The 27,753-nt window shown below is 36.4% G+C and overlaps 1 protein-coding gene across 1 annotated transcript in view; it reads left to right on the forward strand.

Moving 5' to 3' along the window:
* The window catches only part of SEMA5A (semaphorin 5A), a 240,238-nt gene that overhangs the window by 118,131 nt on the left and 94,354 nt on the right, over positions 1-27,753 (forward strand). Inside the window, exon 10 of the mRNA XM_039386823.1 lies at positions 16,807-17,014. Within this exon, the coding sequence (XP_039242757.1) occupies positions 16,807-17,014 (208 nt within the window). The remainder of the gene's footprint in view (positions 1-16,806; positions 17,015-27,753) is intronic.

Here is a 27,753-nt window from a genome sequence, read left to right on the forward strand (position 1 = left end):
TGGGGTATGACTGACTTATAAAGAAAGTATGAAACCTGAGGAAAGATTTATTGTTAGCTATGTTGCATGTCTCTAAAGAGTGGATTGTTCAATGAAGTGAACCACAATTTTTATGCCTTAAAGCCAGGTTTTAGCTGAAGCTTAAAGGTCACTAGAAGATGTTATTACAGGTTTCCAAGAGGTTCTAGAAAGTGTTTTTCCTCCCTCTTAACACCTCAAAATTACAGGTAGCAATGCAAAGAATAATGATAAAAATAATTCTGATAAACCACATACAGCAATTATAATGAAGTAGTAGAGAGATTTCATGAAGAAATTTCAAAACATATTTTTTGAAAATGCAACTGGATTTTCCATACATTTTCCTTTAGAATGGTTAAAACAGGTAGTAAATCTCCACAAATATAACATTTTTCTCATGAAACCCTGAAACTGTAGATTATCTGGAAACTAGTCCCAGCCTCTTGAGGAGATTTGGAAATTTGCATGAAACTTAGTATGGAAATGCTATCAAAACAGTTTGTATTTCTCCCATTTGTCTTGCTAGATGGGAGTAAACTGATGCAAAGTACTCCATGATTTGATTCCTCTGTGATTTTTTTTTTGCAGTTCTATCTTTTTCATTTTGTTTTTGTAATCAGTACACCACACTTTTTGCTAGGGAGCAACCCGAGGTCTTAGCAAGAATAAAAGTTGTGTATGTGTGTTGTTACTAAAAGATCTCAGATGAGATTTTGTCATTTTCCTGGCAGACTACATTTTTGATCAAAGTGTGCAGCTTTCACAGTTTAATGTGCATTTTGTCAGAATGTATGGAGTACGTGCAAAGTTACCAACCTGAAAGTTATAAGCAAATATATGTGCTTATATGCATTTCTTATGCTCTCTTGGTCAAGAGAGCAACAAAATTTAAATTGACTGCATTTTTTCCAATTTGGTGCTATTTCTGACTGTGTTATCTTAAGTGCATTGAGGTCATTGGAAGCAATCTGTACATAATTTCTGTAGAAAGGAACTATAGAATTTTCATCTCCGTTTAAGAATTACCTCCTTAGTCTAGAAACCACAATAGAAATGAAATAATAAAAAGGATCAGAGTAGCTGTAATTTTGAGTCAGAAGTCAAGTGTGAAAGTGGTAGGTAGTCTATTTGTATGTATTAATTCTTTCAAGTTCAGAAACAGGAGAATCAGAGTACAGACGGATAATGAGGTGTATACACTGTATCACGAAGTTGTCAATTTTTGAAACCATTTCTCTTCTGTTACTACAGAAAACACAGTTGCTTTGTTTCTTATGCCTTTCCTTGACAAAGGTAAAGTATGCTTTTATAGAGTTGTAAAGCACCCCTGCAGTGGTTTTAAAACTATTTTCCTGCAACTTGTTATCCTTCTGGCTTTATGCAATGTCATTTCAAGAAGCTTGAAGCAAGGACACTCATCAATTACTTTGCTGTCAAAAACTGGTGCGTGTTGGAAGACACCAGTCCTAAGAGCAACATGATGATCTTGACCATTTGTTTCAAAAAAACAAGCAGTAAACCATAAAGTTAATAACCTTATTCTCTTCTGCTTTAGCAGTGACAGTCACTCTGATAAAGAAAAACCCTAGCTTAATTAATGCTCTGTTTATATTTTTAAACTTTTCAGGAAATATTTTACTTCAAAGTTTAAAAAAATGTGTAAAAGATTTCATGATTTTTCTTCAAGAGCTTAATGTTCACTTGGATTTATGCTAGCTTTACTAAGAAGGCTTCCTGTATATTTCTGCTAGAGTATTTATTTTATTTTTTTATGTTGAATTATCTGTAAAGACAAAGAAGGATAATGTAAACTTCTACTGTTTTTTTATGTAATTTAAACACAGAGATGTTGATTTGTTACTGCCTTGTGTATTGTGTCATCTGTACTAGACAAAGGGGTTTTAAAATATTACTAAATGAGAATGGCTACATCTAAAGTTCAGGCTGCAGGGTAATAAATGATACTATGGGTCTCTAGAGAATCAAACCCGGCATTTAAAATGTCCAGTAGTACTGATTTCCCTTGGCTTTATCACTGTATATAAAGATAAATCATTCTGCCAGATCCAGTTGGAGAGGTTTCTTAATAAATAGATGGCTCTAACTAGAGCTGGTTAAATTATTAATTGTCAGCACTTTGTATTTGTGAGTTGTAGCCCTTTATTTGGTTCACAAATTACTCAGCACTTATTTGTAGTCATTTTTTGTTATTATAATCAACCCATAAACAGGTCATGATTTTGATTAGTTTGTTACTGCTATTTGCTCATATAGTTTGTTCATATTTTCATTAACGTGTTCATGAATTGCCTGCTGCAAGTAGATGGTATTCTGTTTTCTCGTGGGACAAATTTAGGTAGAAGAAGCTCTTTTTTTCTGTTCACAAATTATCATCATGTCTTTATAATTGCCCAGCTCTGTTGGATAAAGACTATAAATAAATGTCCAAAGAACATATGGTATGTGCATTTCTATGTTGCCACTGGAAATCATGGTTGCTGCAAGAAGCAGCTACTGACTGAAGAACAGCTGGCTCTGCTTTCATGAGAATGAGCTTAATGCGTGGGCCAGGGAGGGAAAAAGATTAAAAGAGCTGGAGACGGTCTCAACCTTCCATTTAAAAAAGACCAGCTCCTCTTTACCGTGGTGGTGCTGAGCTTTCAAATCCTTTTTGACTACTTTATAAACTTAGAATGACCAAATAGCCTATCCTTCATTTCTATGTGTTTTGAAACTACCACTTCTTCCTGGAAGAGAAACTAGACTTGATAATCCCTGTGTCATTTGTTATTAGACAATTCTAATGCACAAAATGCGAAGCTGTAAGCAAAAGAGATATCTTACATGGTGCTCAGTGTTGTCCTGCTGCCTTCAAAGCTAAGATCTATTAGCATCTATGCCCACACTCAAAACTCTTATTTTGCCCTTGATAGCATGCAGTGCCAGTCAACAGGCTTGGTCCTAATTTCAAAAAACAGTGTTGGAATTAGCTTTATGCTGGCGAGGAATTCAGTCTTTGAACCGACTCTGTAACCCTTGCACAAGTACACAGTATGAAGGTCTCTTGTTGAGAGATGTGGAGAGGAAACCTTCTCTTTAAAGGGACTTGACTTTATCATAACATTTCAGAAAGGGTTAGGTGACTTGGCATGTTGCTGAGCATTGTGAACTTCCTTAAACTATTCTGCAAGGCTTTTTACTTCTAAAAAGCCTTTCTTTTAAGGTGGACATCCATAGGAGTGATTCAATAAACCCTGTCCAACCAAAGAAGAAAGCTGAACAGTTAAATCACGGGGAGAAATAAAAGTCCAAACCTTACAAGAAATTCAGCTTTGACCCTAAAAAACCAATTATAGATCATAAATATGATTCTATGATAGGTACAATATTTAGTGTGAGCTATCAGTAAAGCTGTCATGAAATGGGATATTATACTGAACTCCTGTTTTTTTTAATGTTTGTGAACTTCTTCATTCTGTATCCTTTGTCCTATAAACCTCGACAAATCTAGATATTTATAACTGAGCATATACAAGCAGTGGCACTAGTAATCATTGGGATCTTTTCCCCTTGTGCTTACCCAACTCTGTTCATAGGACATGGCAAATCTTAATAATCTAAAGAATTTCTTAATAAAGATATACCTTATTTACTTTTGTCTGTGTCTTGTAAGTCATCCAAATGTGAAAGATGCTTTATTCCAGACACTGTGGACTTTGTGTGAAGAGTCCTGTAACCTGCAGATGCAATTACAAAAAGATGAATTAGGTTCCATATGCATTTTACTGTAATCAAGTCACAGAGTCCTAATATCTTGCCTACAGATTCATTCTTCTAGCTTTTAGTTACTTTTATTTTTCTTTCTTATCCCATGAATCTTGGAAATTTCATTCTGTATGGCGCGCCTTAGAAGGAATAGGCATGACTGCAACCAGAATAGTGGTTAGACTGTTTGCCTACAAAGTATGAGGTTATTTTTAACTAGCAAGCTTTGTGAGATTTTCTAGTTATTACCAGATGTCCTGGCTCCTAGACTATTATATAAAGACTGTAATATAATGTGATTGTATACATTGTAGACTATGGCTGTATACTATGGCTATATGCTATGGCTATGGCTACTTTAATGGAATAGTGAGAGTAGTGAGGTGAACATCTGGTATAAGAGATTTGAGATTCATTTCTCTAATCCCAACTTTGTTTCTGTGTCTTGTCCATTTACTTTCTTACTTGAGAAGAAAAAGTCATCATCATCGTCATCTTGTCCTTTTGTATTTCTGAACAAAAGCTGTGTTTTATGCTGAAATTGCTGCTGAAGTTCCATGCACATCATGCTGGAATTGTACTGGACATATGTACTGGATTTGGCTCATTCAGGGCCTGAGGCATGTACTGTGTAGACTGCAAATGAGTTTGAATAGAGGATAGTCCCTGGAACATTTTCATCAGCCAAGTCTGTGATGCTTCTGGATCCATACAGTAGTCAGTTGTCTTTCTGACACTTCCAGTGAAAATAATCACATGTGCCTTGGTTTAGTAATCAGGCAAGGTTTGCTGTTGGTTATTATCTGAGTTTTCTCCACTTGTGCAACTAAATGCTTCCTTGATACAGGCATTGAAAACTTTATTCAGTGGGACAACACTATCATATTCATAGCATGCATTAAGTAGTACAAGATATTTATTGTTTTGGTGGTATGAAGGAAGGCAATAAAAAATAATAGGAGCAGTAAGCACTCCCTGTCCGGTCAGATCCAATCAGTTAATACATCTCAACTTTAGAAGACTGGCAGGGATCCAGGGCCTGTATTTGATAGTAATTTTTTCCTTGTTGTGGCATTCTTCGCTGCTACTCTATGTCAGATAGCAAACCTTAAATCATACAAACCGTTTCATCTTGCAATTAATATTTATGTTTATTACCTACTCTACTACTTTAGTTAGAGATTACACATTTCTTCAGAGGTGCTCTTCTTCTCTGTCTACTAACTCTAGTCCTAGATATTGATTAAACATTTTAGAAGATCTCTCCAAAATCAGAAAGTTTTTTCTTCTTGTGAAGAAGTTTCTGGGAAATTACTACATACTTTTTTGTTTGTTTCACTGTCAATGTAGCAACCAACCCCCAATAACAGCCTTATTGTTATATTTCTTTCTCTTTTCAGAATCTAGGATATTGAAATTATGCATCTCTTGACAAGTGTAATGTTTCCCATTTAGAACCATATGAATTCTTGTGTCTTCTTTGCCTCAGGTCTTCAAGCTTCATGTGTATATGTGTCATTTTTACTATAGTGAAAGCTGGATGTTGCCAACAAAAGTAGCTATAATTGCAATATAATGCCAAACGGGCATTCTCTGGAATAGGTGTTATTTACATGTAGCTCTTGGTTATCTTGACTCTGTTTGGTTATCATCTTACTGTACTCAGGGAGTAAATATTTGAGACTTCTGAAAACATCTAATGGGAATCTTGGTAAAGATAGTATCATAGCACATGCTCACAGCTTAATATGCATATTGGCAGGACCGGTTTGATTCAAATGCAGTAACTGATCAACACTGATAAATATATACAATTTGTTTTGTCTGTAGGTTTGATGCCCCAACATAGTCTTGATATTCTATTTGATTTTGAATCTGACATTGTTAAGTTCATTCCTTTTCTAAGCTATAAGAATGTGTCTTTTTATATTGCAAGTGTTTTTAGTCCGATGCAAGACAGAAAAGGTGTTTTACTGGCCTTCTGTGAGGCTGCTGATTTCATCTATCATGATCCTTGTAATTATTTTTTATTATTGAGTAAGTTTGTAGACAGAACTTGGGTCATTTAAGTAAGAATTCAAAGTTAGATTATGGTTTGATAAAATCGATGAATGTTTGCTTGATGTTACAAATCATGCCTTGGTCTGCATGGCCTACTTGAGATTTCCTGACAACTTTCCAAGGAAGAAAAACAGAAAGAGTGTGTTGTACTAGAGCCAAATTTGAAATTCTTTTCTGTCACCTCTTTTCTAAGTCTTTAGAAATTATTTTCTTTTCCCCAACTCATTAAAGCTTCATCTAAAGATTTTAAGCTGTAGTTTTAACCATATCCATTCTCCTAAGACATCAGTTCTCAAACCAATTCTAGTAACTAAAGTATTGTTGTTCACATTTTAATATAATTTTCTGAAGGGGTTATAAATGGTGATACTTGGTACGGGGACATGGTCAAGGAGCTATGTTTTGAGAAAATACTGTGCATTTCTCTGGGATTATTCTCTGAAATTAATACAGCAACACAGCAGAGAAGGGTCAGCCTATTGGTGAAGTGATATGGATGGCAGCAGCATTCATGGGGGAAATGTAGAGCTGAGGTTTAATTCCTCAGAGTCTCCAGAATTCAAAGTCATCTCTTGCACCTCCTTGTTGAATGCTTGATCCAGAAGAGAAGGGGCTGCTGTGGATGGGAAGGAGCCTTCCCAGATCCATTCACTGACACTTTTTTAATCTGCATGTGGAGTGCACAGTTCGTCTGACAGGCAAACGCAGGAGCACAGCAGCTCTCAAGCTGATTATGTAGAGAATTCAGCTACAGAGATGATGCCTTGCTCCCTGCTGCAACAACTATTAAAACAGTTTTCAAATGCCTTTTTAATTAAGCAATAACTTCCCTGAAATTCTCTAAGGACACCTATTGCTTACAGGGCATAAAATCACATTCATAATTTTTCTTGGCTGCAGCTGAGACTTTTCTGTTCAACTGTATATTGAGGGAGAACAGAGTAACTACCTGTCCCTGGCTTTGAATTTGTCCTAGAATCAAGTCAGTGTTCAAGAAAACAGTGTAGCAAAAGAAGTTTTACATCTTCAGTAGGGAAATGTACCTGTTAAAGATTCTATGGTTAGATATTTTTATAGCTACATGAAACAGTTTTATAAAAAAGGAATTTCAAGTTTTAAATTTTTTCACTATAGGTGGTATTACTGTTCTGAATATCAAGTCTGTAGAGAAAAAACTGGCACGTAAACCCAGATCTCACAAGTCTCCAACTTGTTTCATAAAAATAGTTTCTTTATTAAATTTTATCATTGAAAACTAACTAAATGAGATTGCAAATAAAAGATAGTTAAAAGACACCCCAGTCACATCTTTGGCAAGCTGAAAATTTCCTAGAAGATTGGAAATAGAAGTAGTGAATAAAGGTGTGCCAATGAGCATGATTCCTTAAAAATACATACATTTTGAGATTGCTGAAATTACTTTGGGGTTGTATTTTTTTCATCAGGCAGGAAGAAACATTTGGTTTAGATCTAGGAAGGGTGAGAAATCGCCACTAGATTATACAAGAACCACTCTAGCAAGCTGAGAAAGTTTGATTTTCTTTGTGAAAGAAACAGACCTAATTGATATGATAGCTGAGACACGTAACTCAGCATGTATTTGTTATTTAGTATAGGTTTTTGCTTGACATTCTAGAAAAGACCAAGGGGAAAGCAAAGAAAAGATATTTCAGTTTTAGGAGTTTGAAGCTTCAACTTTGTAGAAATAGTCTTTCAAAAAAAGACATACTGCTGTGGTTAAGCTGCTAGTCACTTTGCATTTTAGTCTAAAGTAGATCTGAATTTCCCTCTAGAACTTGAATTCTCTATGTGAAAGATTTTTGAATGATTCTCACTGGAGCTGGATTTAAATTCCAAATTGAGGCATGAAATGGCTTGAAATGGCACACAAATTGCTGTATTTTCTAAACTATAATGCCTTTTTGATTCATAGGCAACCCTACTAGTGTAAATGTTATTTGTATCAATTTATAATCTGTTGTACTTTATGGAGTGGTAGATATTTTCTGTGCTAAAGTGGATATTTATCTCCTGGCATGGTAGTTACCGGAAGAATGCTTTACTAATTCAACTGCAAACTGACCATGTCCTTGATGCTTTTGAGACATTATAACACATGGGAATTAAATCTACAGGGGATAGAAGTGTTGTAAAGAATATTTTTATACGTTTAAAAGGTGTTCTGTGGAAAACAGTAAAGAGAGGATTGACATGGTGGTTGTCCTAATTTCCTTTGACGGATACATTACAAAATTATTGTAATTGAAAATGGAAACAAAATTTTTAGGGTTTTAGTTTAGTTTGGTTTGGGTTTTTAGAGAGGGAGTTTACTCTGCAATAATTATTGGGATATATATGTAACTAATTTGTATGTTCTTTCTGTCCTACCAGTCACGTGGCTTTGAAGAAAGCTCTTTATTTTTTTCATAACTAGTATCTAGATCAGCACTCTCTTATTCAGAAGTTTCATTAAATCAATAGTTTTAATTCCTATGTAGGAAGGATAACCCATAAATTTTCCCTTCATAGAATAAATACATATTAAATTTTGACATACAGCCATGAGAAACTCCTTTAGTTGCAGAGGTACAACTGAATTTCTCTTGGAATAGCCACTAGGGCATTAAGAAGCTTGCTAATAATTTTAGAAGGTATGCAAATAGATTGTGACTAAAATTGCACTTTTCAGATTGGTAGTAGTTGGCAAATGAGTTAAATTATCTCTCCTGCATGGAAGCCAGGGGACAAGTAATAGACCATCATACCTCCTTTGTTGACAATCATTGTCAAAAGTGTATCTCATTTCTGCTTTAATTCAAAATAATTTCCAATATTGTAAGGAAGAACATCAATATTTACGGGAATTGTACTAGGAAAGAGGGAATAAGAAGGAGTCAGAGCCAAAGATAAAGAACGTAAATCTAAAATATTATGTGTGCTTGCTTTTTATGCACTCTTTCAGAACTGCTGTCATTACATCCAAGAATTGAAAAACAAAACCACGCCAGATTGCATAAATACTAGGGTTCTTACCCAGATAAGAATAATTTAATATAGTTTTTTTCTACATTTTTCTTTTACTGCTTCCAAAGCTCTTGTCAGAGAAAGAGTCAAACCTTTCCTATTTCCTAAATGTGATAGTTAAGCAACTATTCTGTGCTTTGGAACTGTTAATACACTGAGCACTGTGTGGTATAGTTGTTTGTATATAATTTAAAAGCAGCTTTTGCTAAACTTATTAAAATTACACAATTTAGCACTTCTTTTTTTCTTTCTAAATGCCAAGAAAAATGGAATGTCCAGTTTTAATATTGCTATGAACTGCATATAGTTTGACAGGAAGCAGGAAATTTTGATTCATTAGTAGTTGAAGTTGCTTTTTTCTTAAATTTGGAGTCTTATCTTCCCTGGTAATTTTTGTTAACTTCTCTGTCTACTAAATGTACCACCAGAGCAATAGTGACCAAGCTGTAAAATTCAGTGTTGATATATGACCAAGGATCCTTAGAGTATTGTTATTCTCTAGGAATGGCAGAAATAGATAAACAACCTTTGAAATACAAAGCCCTTTCATACTGAGCATGAGGAAAGAATGATTTGGTTTAAAATCTGGAATTATTAAAAAAACACACACCCTATTTTTTTTTTCTGGAGTACATATAGAACAGATTTGGTTTTATACCTGTTTTTTACTTCACATGGGGCCAAAAACTCTTAAGGCCAAACATTTTGTGCTAAGGTCTCACATGAGCAAGCTGCAAAATTTTTCAAGCCCCAGAATGTAACTTATTTTTTTATAGATCTAACATCTCTTAAAAAATCCAATTTCTTTGGTACATTAATGATACTGCATTGATTGAGCTAAAAATATAACTCACTTGGTAGATTATGAAGATTTCTGGTTTTCAGTCTTGCAACTGTAAAAAATAACTAGGTAGCTTAAGAACTTCAGTTAGGGTTCACTTCTTGGTGGTTTGTATATATTTTCTGCAGATGACAGAAACTATTTAGTATTTATTTTTGTTCCATGTTTTCAATGATATTAATACTGTTTTTTTATAATACCAAGTTTGTCACATGGATTACTGTTGCTTCAGTTAACTTAATTTACTGAAATTTAATTAAATATCAATGAGTAATGATTTGTGAGTTTTCCATGTCACTTGCATACTTTTTTCTCCAAGTGTCCTGCAACGAAGTAAGGAAAACTAAGATACCTGAATAAGAGAGAGCTTAAACTTTTCTGTTTCCTGTAAGTGATGGTACAGCAGGTAACCAGTATCTCATTTAACCATTTTGCTCTTTAAAATTAAGTTGCCATATCAACAGGGCAGAACAATTTGCAATATATCTTGAGGAAATGCAACTAAATTCTTTTTTCTATTTCCAGCTACAGTATTTCATAGAAGCTTTTGTTATACACTTACATAATTGCCTTTTTGATCAAATAAATGTGCTTTCTGTATTTCTCTTAATCTGTGTTTCTCAATATCCACCATTGTCTTATCATCGTGAGGATAACAATCTGTAATAGCAAGGCAATCACAATGGTTTATTGTTTTCCTTCATAACCTTATCATATTTTATTCTCTCTTAAACCTGCAAAACAGAACATGTTCAGATTTTTAACCGCCATTTTTGCCTGAAACTTGTAGACACATTGCATCTATATATTTTCTTTTGTCATGAAAATATACTAAAAATAGAGAAAAATAACAAATTAACTATTACACTGATCAGGTTGTTCAAACAGTGGTTTACTTTCAAATGGACAGACAAACATGCAAAACAGCTCTGAAAATAGACATTTTAAAAAATTGAAATCTATGTCTTGATAAAGCATCACAATTCCATTTTGGTGTTCACTTTTTTCCTAATGAATTAAAGAGTATACATCTAAAAACCATAAAAATATTTAAACTGAAATTGTAAGTAAAGGTGGAAATTTTAAAATTAAACTACATTTTTTTTGTTTTCTGTATCATTATAGAAGTACTATGCTTGCCCATAGTATATTTTTAATTTTTAAAGAAGGGCTAAAGCTCAGTTTTTCACTTGTCCTTTAGGTTGTATTCTTGTATTTCAAGTATAAATAGATAACTCAGAGACTTGGAGATAAAAGATAAACTAAGTTACAGATCTTGGTTATATTATCTTCTAAATATGCCTTACTTTAAATCAAATTGTACCCCATCACCATATCGGAAAACAGAATATAGCAAAGGCTTTAATTATCCATATTCTACTGATGATTTAACTAATTTTAAAGTTATTTTTAGAAAGGGCAAAAAAGAGTAAGTTTTAAATCCCATCATATTCTGTGTACCATATGTATCTTTTTTGATGTTACACAGATTGCTAAACCCTAAATCCCGGGCTTTCCCTTTGTAGGCTCAACCAGCTGCTGCATTAGCTGTTCCTGTGTCTTTTTTTCTGTGTTGAGAGCTCTTAAGACCTTATGCAACTTAATACTTTCTGTTATTGGAATAATTTTCTGCTGTTAGCCAAATGCACATTCTGCTTAATGGTAGGGCTTTTTCCAGTTCCTGTGGTGGAGAAAATAAAATACTGATGATACATTTTTTCAGAATGGCAGAATGTTTGTAAATCACCTTGCACTTTATTTGATTTTGTACTATTATATATTCTGTGCTATCACGTTTTGTACTATTATATATATATATAAATCAATTTTATATTTGGTATTTCAATTTATTATTCTGAAAGAACTCTGCCTTGAAGACGACTCTTATGCCCAATTTTTTTTCCTATAGTGTTTAATACAAGAGTTATATGATTAATGTAAACTAATTATATACATGTATGGATAATATTTACAAGATATTCAACATTCTTTAATTTCAACAGTCTTGAAGCTGTCTGAATGCTTTTATTTTTGAACTGGAAAAATAATTTTTATAAAATAAATAATATGCAAAACCAATGTAGAATAGGTAGAATTAAAGTAATAATATAATTTAAAATTAATATAATTTTCCAAAGTCTATTTCAAATTAGACCACTTGAAAACATACATAATTTATATTTATTTCAGCTACACTTTAAAATGTATTCTCCCAAATTTCCACCTATTAAACCCCCTGATTATTATGCTGCCAGATTGGTAAGATTATCAATGAGGCTGTTTTCACATATTATAATGTACAGAGTAGTGCATTTCTTACACAGGTGATATCCTATTCAAGTTCAGTTGCAAGCATCTCTTGAATGTGGCTCTAGCTTCTGTGTCTTGTGTTGACTGCCGCTCTCCTCCACATTGACCACATTCTTTCATCTGCTTAAGACATCTTACTGTTCTAAAGAACGTTTTATGGGAAAATTGAAAAACAGGACCTTATTTACACTGACTGTTTATAATCTACAATAGGTTTCACTGTTCCTTGAGTTTTTCATGGTATATGCAAGGAGATTGTCAGATCTGTAAAGGCACCTTGTTGTGCTCAGAAAGTGCAAGGAATATTTGTAAAGTCTTAAATATAGGCATACAACTGGCCTGAGGAGATATTTGAGGCCGTTATAAGTTTCTTTTGCTTGAAACTATATAGTATCTTCTATAGTTTAAAAAACAGCAAAGAGTTTTTGCAGCATTAATGAAAGATGATACTGTAGACTCCTCCTCTGAAAAACATAGGTTTGGATTTTGTCTTCTGGTGCTGGTTCAGTTTTCTGGAGACCAACCCACTCTCCAAGGTACTATGCTAAACTATAGTAAAATGAAGATGAAATTAGGGTTTTTTTCACTGTAATTTATGATAATAGTTAAGACTGAAAGTGTTTCCCTCTCAAAAAGGAGTGGGTAGAGATTGTTTCCCTTCTTTTGAAGAAGTGAAATGAACTTACTGTCTCATGATGATTTGTTAAAGATATGTTTGCTTAAAGAATGCAGCAATATTTTGTAAATATAACAGCTCATATAAATATTTCTTCTTCTCTATAGCATGAAATTGCTACAACTTCTATGAGTGTTTTTATTTCTGTTAGGAAATTCAGGAAATTACAGTTATATTTGTTTGTTGCATCTGCTGTTTGTTTTGTTTGTTCGTTTTCTGTTTTCTTTTGCAGGTGTCATCATAGATGTTGTAATGATTTCTACCACACTCTTGCAATGTTCTCCATTGCTGGCTATGCTTTATAACAATTACATATTAAACTTTACTTCTGAGTTTTAGAGATCATCCTTTCACTTTGTGCCATTATAATTTTGTTCATTACAAACTCTGCTGCCTCCAAGCATGTTCTCTTCAACTCCATCTCCGGTTTTCCATCAGTTCTTCACAGTCTCCTACACATTACATAGTAATATTTCAACTAGATTTTTTTCTCTTCATTCACAGTGATTAGATTTCTAATGTTCAGTTACTGGGTTGGCATGTTTCTTTAAAAGTATTTGCAGTACAAACTAGTAAAGCTCATTATTTACTCATTCTGGCCAATGTCATTATCTGTTCCTACTTCTGTATATACTTGGCCATCCTTAAATAAAGGCTGTCAGGTGTCTGGATCTATTCCAGTAGGTCTTGCTTACAGTTAGGATGCAAAGATGCCATTCATTTGAATTCTTAAATGGCTGTTAGATTCAGACTTGACATTTGTGATGAAACTGGAACTTTCCCTGTGTCCATGGCAATAAAGTTACATCCATTAAGACAGTCGGTGTTTATTACCCTTCTTAGCTATTTCTTGGCAGAAGTGGACAGTTAGCTTGATTATAAAGTAAAATATTCACTTGAAAGATTATGACAGATCTGAAAACCTCCCTGCCCTAGAGATGTGTTCCAGATTCATTTCTTTCCCTGCTTTTCCCTCTATTTTGCTTTGCAACTGTGGTGTAAAAATGGCTGAACAGACAACATTTCTGAGGATGGGACTTTTGCAGTCTTTGCTGGAGGCTGTGCACATTGTTGCACGTATTGTAGTATAATTGGAAACACTGAAACAAGGCACCTGGCTTTTAAAAATATTTTTTTTGAAAACACTGAAATCACTGGCTGTGATTTTCCCCTGTAAGGAAGCCTGGTATAGCCAGGTTGCATGCTATTATTTTTTGAGGAGGTTGATAGATACATACACTTACTACATACCATAGGCCAATGAACATAGTCACCAATTCAATCTGTGCCTGTCTCAAAGTTGTAGAATAAAACCAGATCCTCACCCTAGTTTGTGCTCCCAGATGGTCATTGCAAAATCAGGCATAGGCAGGAGGAATTTAAAGCAGAAAAGATAGATTATAGAAGTCAGAAGTAGGGGAGTTTACTGAGACAGAGGTAGATCTCAGATAACATTCTATTCCTTTTTATTGAATTTGTGTATGACCCACTGCTCCTGACAAGAGTAGTGTTTCTTTCTGATAATCTCTGGGATCTCTGTCACTGTTTCTTCACTTTATGACTTTCAACATTTCTGAGTGCTGATCCTCTTAGACAACAAACAAAAAAGGAATGGTTTGGGAGATGCTGAAAGAAAGCAAAAGGAAATGTGAAGAATTTAGAATGTATGCCAGGATGGAAGAACAAGAGCAATGACAACTGTCCTGGGGAAGGCATTAGTGCTGCAGTTCTCAAAGTGAGAATATTTTATTTCATTGTGGGATAGTATGCTGCTGTAACCATAATCTGGCTGTGGATACCAGACCCAGCACAGTGGCAGGAAGAAATATTGGTCTGTACAAGAAGCACATGCTGAATGTGCACCTGATTTTTGTCTAATGCAGGAAAAAGATAACAAGCCAAATTCAACATATCGTGAATCATACTGAATCTGTTGTCTGCCAGTTAAACAAGTGATATAGAGTTGTACTGACTGTTCTAAAAGCAATACCAACTAATTTACATCTGTAAAATGATCTCATGGCTTCTTCTTCTCCTACTTAGTATGTTTTTCCAACTTCTGTGCTCAAAAAAAAATCTTTTCATTCAGTAATTAACACAGTGTCACGATTTAACCCCCAGCCATCCACCCAGCAAGTATCATGCAGCCACTCACTCACTCTCCCACCAGTGGGATATGGGAGGGAATCAGAAGGGTAAAACCTAGAAAACCCATGGGTAGCAATAAAGAGAGTTTAATAGGGAAAGCAAGAGCCATGCATGCAAGCAAAGCAAAACAAGTAATTAATTCACTGCTTCCCATGGGCGGGCAGGTGTTCAATGATCCCCAGGAAAGCAGGGCTCCGGCACATGTCCCAGTGACTTGGGAAGACAAAAGGCATAATTCCAAATGTTCTACTCCCCTCCTCCTTCTTCTCCTCAGTTTATATGCTGAGCATGATGCCATATGGTCTGGAATATCCCTTTGGTCAGTTTGGGTCAACTGTCTTGGCTGTATCTCCTCCAAACTTCCTATGCACCCCCAATTTCCGTGCCAGCATGGTAGTATGAAAAACAGAAAAGGCCTTGGCTCTGTGATAGCACTGCTTAGTATGAACAAAGACATCTCTATATTGTCAACCCTGTGCTCAGCACAAATCCAAAAAATGAAGTTTTGTTAATTATATGTTTACATATAATTAAACTTCCTACTAACTTCCCATGTTATTTGGTGTTGTGCTCTCCCTTCCAGTACTTCTCCAGGTCTTAAGACTGGCTATTCAGTGTTCCTCAGGAAAATTCAGAAGACTTTAACAGTAATTAGCACATTGGTTCTCTTCAGTTTTGGAGTCTACTTGAGGCTACTTTTCTGTATTTTCTTACTTCTTGTTCCTCATCATTTCCCAAGCAAAGTTTGAGAACCACATGTTACCCTCCCTCAGCCCAGTTACCTTGGAGGGTACAGTGACTGTGTAGGGGTGCCAGCCCTGGCCTTGGGTGCTCCCAGGGCGAAGCCAATGTGGAGGGAGCACAGGCACATGGTCACCAGGCATTTGCTGCCAAGGGTAAAACCAGCTCTCATCAAGACAGAGCCAGACATGTCCTGAGAGCCTACACAGAGCCTCTGGCCTTGTGCTAGTGATGGAAAACCGCTATTTTCTGAGTTGCAGAACAGAACTTCCCAAACATTTCTCTTGCGATTATTGCCAACTCACAAGAGAAATCTTTCAAGACTTCACGTGGCTTAGAGCTCATCTCTGTGTATTTGCAGTGTTGGATCTTTAACATTTACTGTTGCTGGCACCGAGAAGATTGCATGATGCTGTTTTGGTCAGAGAGCTACCTAAAATATTTATCAGTGTGAGAATGTGATCCTTTGTGTTCAGAAAAAATGTACTTTGATATTTTTAAATTATTTAAAAACTTTTCATGAATGAATCATAAATCTCATCATATATTCTAACTCTCGTTTGTGATGCATAACTGTCTTTCCTTAGAAATCACAATAAGAATAGAAGTGAAGAGCGAATGCTAAAAGCGATGATTTTTCAGAGGTCAAAATCCAGATAAGTAAGAAAAAGGGATGCAGGCTCATTTCATTGCTATGGTCACCTAGAATCAGTTAAGACCTGCATATGTTCATATATATGTGCTTTATTAAATGAATGTGATACATATCTAAATCTCATAATTTTTAACACAATGAATATTAAAACAAACTAGGGAAATTATGGACTTTATTGCTTTTTAAACTGCTTAGTTTACTACACTTAGTAAAGTGTAGTAAAATCCGGTAAGCTGAAATCAGTAACCCTTGCCATGAATGTGCATTTATAATAACCAGACTTTGAAAGCCTCTTTCTAGTGGCTGCTGCTGTGAAGTCTGTTCTGCAATAATAACCTTTTTTTTTTTACTTTATTGCATCACATGAAAACAGCCTTAAAAGTTTTCTAAGTTCTTTTCACTGCACTATAATCAATTTAGAAAACTTCAGTCAAAATACTCCCACATTCTGACACTTTCCTGAAAACATCCAGCACAGGACAAAGATTTGTTCACTGAATGACACCAAGTAGGTAGAATTGCTACTGTGATTTTTTGTAAGTAATTTTCCTCTTGCCTTTTCAGACTATGGTACTATTAAGAAGGTACTTGCCCCAATGAACCAGACTTCAAGCAGCTGCCTGCTCGAGGAAATTGAACTCCTGCCGAAAAGTCAGCGAGAACCCATCAGGAGCCTTCAGATCTTACACAGCCAGAGTGTTCTTTTTGTGGGCCTTCAGGAACATGTGATTAAGGTCCCCCTGAAGAGATGTCTCTTTTACAAAACATACAGGTATGAAGAATCAGCTATTTGTATTTGATTGGAGAAACATACATGCAGGGGGTTGCAGAAAAATGAGTTGCAGAAAAATGGGAAAGAAAAATGACTGCAAGTAGGAATCCAAATTATTTGTCCTTGTCAGCAATGACTTACTCTGTTCACTGTTTATCAGAAGTGTCTCTGACTTCTTGTACTAGCTTGTTAGGACTAGATGAGACTCTCAAGGAATTATATTGATATTTAAGTGTCATTATGCAGATTCTGAATTGTGAAGTGAAACAGTAAGAAATGTTTTATATAGAAAACAGGTATCTAGTAAAGTGCAATATAGCTGCAGCTTTAATATATTTAAAGACTGAGACTTGGACAAATTTAAGTTAGGCTTTGGGGTTTTTTTTAAAGCTGTATTATAACTGAGTAAACAATATCTCTGTGGATTCAGGAAAAACACTGAGTTGGATGAACTGAGAATTAAGAAGTGGCTATTCAAAGGTAAATTTGAATCAACAAAAAATAAATGCAAATATGCTTTTAAGTAAAAGGACTGTGCAGCTGACAGTTGTTCAATCAAACAAAGAGGATATTTAATAAATTACCACTTGGTTATAGACTGTATTATGGTAGTTAAGGAATTTAAACTTCAGCACACAACTATTTCTATAGGCTATCTGAAAATACCTCTGGGTTGCAAAACATGTTATTAGAGATTCATAATTCCATTTAATTAGTTGGATCTTCCCTCTAATATGTGAGGTCTTGCTAATTCAGTAGAATTGTTTTGTGTTACATCAGACTGAACCAGTGTGATGAGATTTTGACAACTGTTACTGAGGCATGTGGTTGGTTTTTTAGCTGGTTTTACCTTCCCCTTGTTCAACACACGTTCCTTTGGAAAGTTGGGCTATTAAAGGAAGGAGAAAGGCTGCCAGTTGCCTTTCTTGGCTGCTACACTGAGCATCACAGAGATGTTATTTGTGCAGCAAAGAGATTATACCTCCCATAAAAGGCAGTGAACATTTGCATGTAGAGATATTTCTGGCTATCAGAGGGACCACACAGGTAGTCACAGAAGGTAGGTGACCACAGGATGCAGGTGTAGAGCTGTGACAGTGGAAGGACATTTCCAAGGGACGTGGCTCACTGTGGGGATTGTTATCATGCAGGAGGCTACTAGTTTGAGAACAAGACTGAAGGAAAAGCTGTGCCCTAGAAAATGAACAGACCATGGAAGGGAAGTATTTTACTTTTTACAGTTTTTTACCAGCAATTTTTTTCTTTTGTTTATGCTGTCTTATGTATCATATTTTATAATTTTCTTCTGCAATAGAAGGACATTCAAAACCCCATTGGAAGTTCTGCAAAGCTTACTTTAAGGAAAAGTTATATAGGGGCAAGTCTCTGCTTCAAACATTTTGTTGGTTTAGGAGCCTACATAGAACCAAGTTTCATCTTTCCTTGGTTTAGTGACTTCAAACAGGATGTGTGGTGGTCCTGTAGCCCTTTCTGGTTTTTTTCCCCCTTTTCATTAATTAATGACTTGCATATTAGGAGGGGCATATGTATGCAAGTGTGTATATCTGAAGAAGGAAAAAAACTTAGTGACATAAATAAAAGCTTCTCACTTTGATTGAATATTATATGATTAAGCCGTTCTGCTTGCACAAAACAGTAAACATATTGCCCTAAGCAGATGTGTTTATTTCAGAAAGGGAGATCAGGCTATGACTGTGTTTCTCTAGGGTCTGTGTACCCATGACAGCCATAAACACAGGGAGCTCAATAATATGAGTGTCTTGTATTTACACCAAGCGTGCAATTCACTTTGGACGTTACAAGGCTGGAGGCCTTATGTTAGTAGTGACGTATGAACTCCAAAATCCAGAGATGAGACTTCCAGAGCACCTGCTTAGCTGGTGCCTGTGTGGAGGTCCCACAGATCCCTGTTACCTGTGCTTCTGTCAGGACAATTCCCAAGGCACATCAGGGTTATTCTGGCTACAGGGCCCAAACATGCTTCTGGCCTCTCAAGGTGGGACTGCTGTCTAATATCATAGACCCCATGTATGGCTACAGGCTAGGCATTCCTCTCCCTCTTTGAGGAGTGGGGTCTAATTAGCTAATTTTAAAAATTTCTCTTAAAACAAAACGAAGTGGTGCCATTCCCATTTTACTGCATAGAACAGTAGTTAAATGACTCAAATCTTGCTCAAATGATAATTTATTTCTCTGCTCAGAATTATGTAAAGTCTCATCTTCCACCGGAGTAACTTACTTAAAAGGAGATAAAATGATTCCTTACGGGGTTTTTCAACCATATCTTTTGTAGTTGCATGATTTTTTTCTTGTAGTAATTAAATATTCATTGCACCAAAAGGGTTACCATCCATGATTTCTTCTTGGTTAAAGAGTTCACCAGCAATTCTAGCTCTGTTTTGTGAGAAAGGAGAGGATTTACAGGTGTGATGCAGATGAAATAAGGAATCTCCTTGTCATCTATCATTAGGGACTCAGATTATTCAGACAATGCAGATGTAATCTTTCTCTTTTTTCCTGGCTTATGCTAGATTTGTATTTTTTGCATATGGAGAGAGTGTGAGTATGTTACTTGGGCATATTTCTCTAGGCAATGAAACATCTGAAACTTGCTCACTGCATTGTTGGGTGCTTTAATACGCACATTCTTCTGTTTCCAACTACTACTTCTGTACTATAGCAATGGGTAAATAGAGTAATGGGTAAACCTTAGCTAAGGTAATGCCTTTGGGCATTGTGGTTTTGGGAGGGGGAATTTTATTTTAATTTTATTTATTTACATTTATCATACTTAGGGCTGTATAACTCTGCCAAGGCTATACTCTGAAATTCCACCAATAATTACTAGAATCTCTTCCCCAGATCAAGGACATGTAGAGTCTTTAATATCTCAACAATAAATTGTTGAGAAATAGAGCATGCTTGTCTATGAATAACAACCTTAAAAAAGCCAAAAGGCTGAAGACGTACTGGCTCACCTGCTCTGTGTTTTTGTGTCAATGGCAGAGTGCTCAGTGTTTAATCTTATCTAGTCTCTTTGTTTAGGTTTATTGCTTAGCTTTCAGAAAATGCAACTTCAGTCCCTCTATTGAGCAGACTGTTCCACAAACTTGTATGTCAATGTTGAGATATTTTTCTTTCTTTCTGAATAATTGTCTAATTATTCCTTGTTTCATCTTCCCATACTAACCTCTAAAGCATGTGGTTATTGCTTTTATTTGTAGATTATTACATCTCTTTAATTATCACTCTAATATGCTCTGCATATTGTAAATCTGTTCCTCCAGCACTTTTCTGTGGTGGAGTAGCCCTGCGACATGGTGTTGTCTCTGACAGGCATTCCCTCTGACTCAGAACAGTTCTGTTTGCATGACCTCATGACTCCTCTGCTCACACAAATACTGTTAACAAAGACCCTCGAAAATATTGTTTTACATTTGGAGGCTAATTTTTTTTTTTAATTTTTGGGTTTTTTTGTGATTTAGGTACAATTTGCTGCACTTTGTTACTGTAACAGCAGACCATACCACAGACAGAGCCTGTCTGGGTTTCTCAGCACTTTTAATTGTGCCATGGTATTTTCATCATTCATGAGTTGCCCATTCTAGTTATTTGGATTGACGGTTTTCATGGGGGGCCGGCGGGCGATATCTCATGCGCACTTCTGCCAATGTCTGAATAGTTTTGAACATCCTGTCATAATCCTGCTGGTTTTAGGAGTCAGCTAGGGAAAAGTAATTTGGAACGTGTCAATACCTAGAATCAGTTCTCCAAAAACTCTGGCATCCTTAAGTTCCAGGAGGAAGCAGCAGAGCAGTTACCTAAGTGCAGTTCTCCCTGGGGAAAATCTTTAAGGTTTGACCAGGTTATTATCACCTGAGTATTGCAATTCACACATGTTTATCAAACTTTTATGGAAGTCCATCAACACTATTAACTGGAGCTATTGATACTATGAATTCTCCAGCTCTCTGTACCTCTTCAGAGTTGAGTAGGCCAACATGAAGCACAACTGACTTTTGTGTACCTGCTAATTAACTATAATGTGAGACAAATAGAATGATTACCTTGAAAAGATAATTATTAAACTCTCAAAAGTTTCAGTGTTTTCTATTTACTTTGAAAACTCTACGCATGTGAAATAAGGAATAAGATATGTAGCAGGGGGATAAAGACTCTCTCCCCTGAAACAAAGAACCAGTTAGCTTTCTTTTTTTGGCAGCTGTAGCCTTCAAAAGCAACTCTGGATGAGAGTGACTCCTCTGAGGCAAATTTGTTGATGTTATACTATGTATTGGAGTTCTCAGTGCATTAGTTCTGAAATAGAGGACAGTGACAGGTTGTATCGGCCCATTGTTCTTTAAAATCTTACAAAGAAAGGGTCAAGAACTGAGGTTTCTGGTGGCATATAAGTTTCACACACTTGAATGGCTTGAAAACTAATCTTACTATGATGTTATGTCTAAGTAAATAAATAGTGACATCTGCTAAAAGCTGTACAAATAGTGACTACTCTGATATAAAAGAAAAATAACTCCTGGAAATTTTTGGGTATTTTTTTTTTACATTATATGCTTAATATATTATTTGCTTACAAGATTGTCTTGCTAAGTAATGTTATCATAGCTATTCTACTGTAACTAACTTTTCATTCACTTCATTATTCCTATTTTGATGTCTTTGTTAGCCATTAAGTTAAGCAATCTGTACATACGCAAAAGATAACTAGCAGCACGGTACTAAGAAGAGTACTGAATTAACTAACAGAAGAAACAATAACTCTAAATTTGGTTATATTTTATTTCATTCCTAAAACTCCAGCAAGATTACTGGATTAAGTATTTCAACCACTTTTGCATTCCTTTATTTTGCCCTAGCTACAGATTTTGCATCTTCAGAAGTACTCTCACACTCAGTAGGAATCTGTTTTCCTGGTAATAAGCATTCTATAATATTACACAGTAAAATAATGACTCCTATATTCTAATACTATACAAGTTAACAATGAGCATGTGGTCTAAACCATTACTAGGTGCTCATGTGTCCACAAGACCTTGCCAACACATGGAATTGAAATTACTATTTTGAAATAATCATTTCAAAATAGTTGGTTTTGGATATCTAGGTGGATTTCCTGATTTCAAAATACACAGGCTTTATTCTAGTTTAAATCTGAGAAATGCACTGCTGCATTAGACTGTCTGAATCACATGAGAACTGATCTGAATTAGTGATTCCAGAGTAATATTCCAAAATCAGAATCATTGTAAATTTCCAAGACTGCAATAAACCATAATCCTGGCTGCAAGACTAGATTATAAGCATATATTAAAAATGGCAAGTCTTTTTTTGAGTATTAGATACACTATACAATTATCTTCATTTGGTGTGAACTTATGAGAACACTAGTAAAGACAGCAGAATTATGAAATAAGCAGAATTGTAAGTTTTTCTCACTCAAAAGAAGTAGAATATTAGTTCCATACTTCAGAGGGAATCAATTCAATGCCTTCAGAACTGATCTTGACCCTTTCTGCCTCTGTGAAGACGAAGCTTTTTGCAGAAAGTGTCTATCTATCTCACCCACAAAATGCATCAGAGACAAACTGTTCATTTACATTTTGCTTTACCTGAAAAGTCTAGTCACAACTTTTTAAAGTGTGATCTATACATTTTATTGTAAGCAGACATTTTTGTCAAACAAGAATTTTACAGCCTGCTCCCAATTTATTTATTGAAGTAGCCTTATGAGAAGAAAAATGTCTTTTTTTTTTTTTCAGTTTGCAAGGATGTAAGAAAACAAAATAGACTTGACTACATATTTGCAGTTTGGATTTTATTAGTAGGATATTATTTTGAACAAAGAAGTGAGCTAAGAAATAAAAATTTTAATCAGGCATGTGGTTTTCATATGTCATGATGTAATTAATTGCTTTGCTTTAAAAAATACCAAAATATTCAGGAATTCTAAGTTCAGAGTAGTTACTCATAGTAACTTTACAAGTGGACAGTGAGGTGGATGGAGAAATGGCTGAATGGCAGTGGTGTCATCTAAGGGTCAATACTGGTCACAGTATTGTTTAACTTATTTATCAGTTATTTGGATGAAGGGACAGATGCCTTCTCAGTAAGTCTGCTGATGACACAAATCTCAGAGGAGTGTCCAATACCCCAGAGTGCTGTGCAGCCCTTCAGAACGACTTTGACAGGCCAGAGAGATGGCCAGAGAACTGTCTGAAGTTCAACAAAGGCAAATGCAGAGTTCTTCATTTGGGGAAGTATAACCCCATGCAGAAGCATAGGCTGGGGGCTGACCTGCTGGAAAGCAGCGCTGCAGAGAAGGACCTGGGGTCCTGGTGGACAACAAGCTGTCCGTGAGCCAGCAGTGTGCCCTGGAGGCCAAGAACGCCAAAGGTATCCTGGGGTCCATTAGGAAAAGCAGGTAGAGGGAGGTGATCCTGCCTCTCTACTCAGCCCTGGTGAGGCCACATCTGGAGTACTGTGTCCAGTTCTGGGCTCCTCAGGACAAGAGAGACATGGAACTCCTGAAGCAAATCCAGTGGAGGGCAACAAAGATGAGTAGGCGACTGGAACATCTCTCTTTTGAGGATATGCTAAGGGAGTTGGACCTGTTCAACCTTGAGAAAATTGAGAGGAGATTTTATCAGTATATGTATCTGTCGGGAGGATGGAGTGCATACTCTGAAAGTTGTGTTTCACATTTGTTTCAAGTAGAGTCAATTGGAAGCAACAACATTCAGAGAATTGTGTGTTATAAACAAATTTTATACATAAAAATGTATACATAAAAATGAGTCAGCAGTGTGCCCTGGTAACCAGGAGGGCCAACAATGTCCTGGAGGGCATCAGGCAAAGCATCACCAGCCGGTCAAGGGAGGGAATTGTCTCACTCTGCTCTGCACTGGGGCGGCCTTACCTGGAATATTGTGTGCAGTTTGGGGCACCACAATATAGGAAAGATATTAAGCTGTTCGAGAGTGTCCGAAGAAGGGCAACGAAGATGGCAAAGGGCCTTGTGGGGAACCTGTATTAGTAGTGACTGAGGTCACTTGGTCTGTTCAGCCTGGAGGAGACTGAGGGGAGACCTCCTTGCAATTACAACTTCCTCGTGAAGGGAAGAAGAGGGGCCGACACTCATCTCTTCTCTGGTGACCAGTGACAGGACCCGAGGGAATGGCCTAAGTTGTGTAAGGGGAGGTTTAGGTTAGATATGAGAAAAAGGTTAACCCAGCAGGTGGTTGGGTACTGGAACAGGCTCCCCAGGGCAGTGGTCACAGCACCAAGCCTGACAGAGTTCAAGCAGTGTTTGGATGATACTCTGGTGCACATGGTGTGACTCCTGGGGATGGTCCTGTGCAGCGTTAGGGGTTGGACTCCGTGATCCTTGTGGGTCCCTTCCAACTTGGCATATTCCGTGATTCTGTGGAAGGTTCCTGATTCTGGATTTGATGGGAGGAACTTGTAGGTTTAAAGCTGGTATTCTCAGTGACATTGCAAGATTGAATTGTACCTAAATACATTTTGATTGTCTTACAGAAATTCAAGTAAGAGGAAGCAAAAGTAGTTCACTCAGAGTGTCTGAGATGATTAAAGGATTTGATTTTTCTTAGCAGTACAGGCAGGGGTTAAGCAGGATCCTGAGTATTTGACATGCATCTTATTTTGAGCTCCTAAGACTTTATAAATTGTGTCCCTACCATTTATGCTCTTCTGCATCATTCATCTATATCTTTAGATCCCTATTCTTCATTGCACACACATATATATGTATACAGTGCAAAACCAGTAGTAATGAAAACACTGATAGGTATATTTGTACAGAAGTGTAGTATTAGATTCATGTATTCATTCAGAAATGGATAGAACCACGCATTTGGAACATGAGTCAGGCTTTTATCTTCCGTTTTCTCTTCAAATTTGCAGTGATGAATCTGGCTTCTGTGAAATAAGATGGTGACCCCAGTTCAGTTACTGGTGTACAAAGTGTCAGATCACAGTTGATGGTAATTGGAACTATGTAGCATAGATGTTTCAGTAGAAATTATTGAAAGGGTCAGGAGAGTCTGTTCTCCAAAATGCTGTGTATAGGTAAAGACAAAAAAAATTTCATTGAACAGTCTTGGAAGATGCACCTCTTACATTTATATTGCATGAATAAAATGTAATGTCTCCAGAGGATACCTGATTAGCACTTGCAATGTATATTCATGTGGGAATATATTCTTCCCCTGAAAGGAGATTTAAAAATCTCTCTGAAATCAAGGGTATCAGGGTATAGCTTTTAAACTTACAGGGTTTTTTGTTCTTTGGTGCACACATAACAAATTCTTTTTAGTCTAAATCTGTATGGGATTTTTTATATATTTTGCTCTGAGTTATATTCAATTCTGCCTCATTTTCTGTCTCAATAAATCATCTCAAATGTAACTGAAGTAGAGCAGTCTTGCTGACCTACTTGGTGATAATTATAAAATAGCTGAAGAAAAAGACCTGCTGTTGCTGACTTGCTTTAGAGTGAGGTGACTTACAGTTCTGTTACTAATCAGTCAAAATCCATTGTTGAAGTGTTGCATCACTGTCAGTAGGCATACTAAATCATCACAGCCAAATGAATGCCTTGCAGGAGAGATACTCAACTACCCAACGTTTATGTTTGGTAAAAAATGTGAAGTGACAACATAAAGAAAAATTAGGATCAATCAGTAGAAGCCAAAAGCTGTTGAATGTTTTTGTAGAGAATGCTGACTCGATAGGGTAAGTGGCATCAAGAGTCTTAGAATGAACTGATTCACTTTTATTCCTGAATTTCCCTCCCGCACAAAATTGCCAGTTTTAGCAGTGCTGGGATAACTCATGTGAATACTTACAGATGTGGGTTGGTGCCTGCTGGGATGAACAGACAAAACATCCATTTTTCAGTGGACTTTCTTAACTAAATTCTGAAAAGATTCACCTCATTTTATTTTGTTGCAGTGCTCTCCAAAGCTGGTCATCTACTGAAATGACCATGTTCGGTGTCCACAAAGTGATTAAACATGCTTTGTCCTAGCAGTACAAGAACTTTTATTTCTTCCATGAAACTAGGACCTGTTTTGATACCAGAAAGTAAAAAGAACAGTCAAAGTATGTTTTTAGCTCCATATTTATAACTTCTCAGTGACTTGTAATGAAAAGTGCAAGCCATTTTGATCTGCCTGAGTGGAAGGTAAAGTGGAAGCGAAATCAAAAGAGGAAATGGGGTCTAAGACCAGAGTGGGAGAAGGATCAGCTTATTCCCACAAAAGAGGGAGTACAGTTCTAAGTGAAAGGATACTGACCTTAAAATATTTTTGTTTCTAATAAAAAGTTTCTAAAGTATAATAACTGCATTTATAAATATGAACACTTTGAAGTTAGAAAGGTGAGATCATCTTCGAGGCAGAAGTTTTCACTTCAACATTAGCACGTCTAATGTTGCCAGTTTTGCATTATGTTAGCCTTTAATTTAATTTTGTATTCTTTTCTGAAAAAACACATGCTTTATCAGAGGTATTCTGAAGGAGAACACTGGACATCATATCTTGCAAACATTGTAAGACCAAGACACTTTAAACTTTCCACAAGTTCCTCCTCACTTTCTAGATAATTAAATGGAAACGTGCAGCCTGAGTTACAAAAATGCTAAGTACTCACAGCTGCAAGAGACATCAGTGGAAACTCTCTCCTGAACACTGAATCTCCTAAACCAAAAGCTTTATATTTGAACTGACAGCCTAATTAGGGGTACTCGTGGAGTTTTGATTATTATGTCTCTTACATTTTACCCATTTTGCAGATGGGAGCTATGCTCCTACATAGTACTGGCAATCCATGTTGCCAAGTGTACTGTAGAAACAATTTCTTTGAAATTTATAAGCACTAAGAATCCTCTATGATGGTATTATGGAATAGCCTACTAGGCAATTAGTAAGTCTGTGTTTGGTCAGATGTTAACATGGAACTACATGAGGAATGCCATAGATAAATAGAAATAAGGATAAAGCACCTAAATTTCTGAGGGCAGAATCATAGAACATTTGAGGTTGGCAGGGGTCTCTGGTGGTCATCTGGTCCAACCTATTGCTCAAGCAGGGCCACTCAGAGTCAGTTGTCCAGGGCCATGTCTGGGTGGCTTCTGAGTATCCCCAAGGAAGGATACTCTAGAACCTCTCTGCGCAACCTGTGCCAGTGCTCAGTCACCCTCAACATAACAGTGTGTCTCCTGATGTTCAGTTGAAACCTCCTGTGTTTCGTTTGTATTCATTGTCTCTGGTCCTGTCACTTGGCACCACTGAAAAGACCATGGATCCCCTTCTTTGTACCTGGCTCAGGTTGTGCCAGCTGTGTGACACTCCCACTTAATGTCTGGCAAGTTGAAGTCCCCCATAAGGACAAGGGCAGTTGACTTGGAAGTGTCCCATAGTTCCTCAAAGAATAATTTGTCAGCATCATTGTCCTGGCTGGGAGGTCTATATAGCAGTCTCCCATGATGACACCCACATTATTTGTTTGATTCTTACCAAGAGGTTCTCAACTGTGCCAGTGCCAACTGTGAGCTCCATACATTCTAACCCTTCTATTACATACAATGCCACTCCTCTGCCTCTTCTATCCTGCCTGTCTCTCCTGAAGAGCTTGTAACTGTCCAATAGGGCATTCCAGTCACAGGTTTCATCCCA

This window comes from Pipra filicauda, unplaced genomic scaffold (assembly GCF_003945595.2).
Source record: "Pipra filicauda isolate LSUMZ 115617 unplaced genomic scaffold, ASM394559v2 scaffold507_size779033_pilon, whole genome shotgun sequence".
NCBI classification, from domain to species: Eukaryota; Metazoa; Chordata; class Aves; order Passeriformes; family Pipridae; genus Pipra; species Pipra filicauda.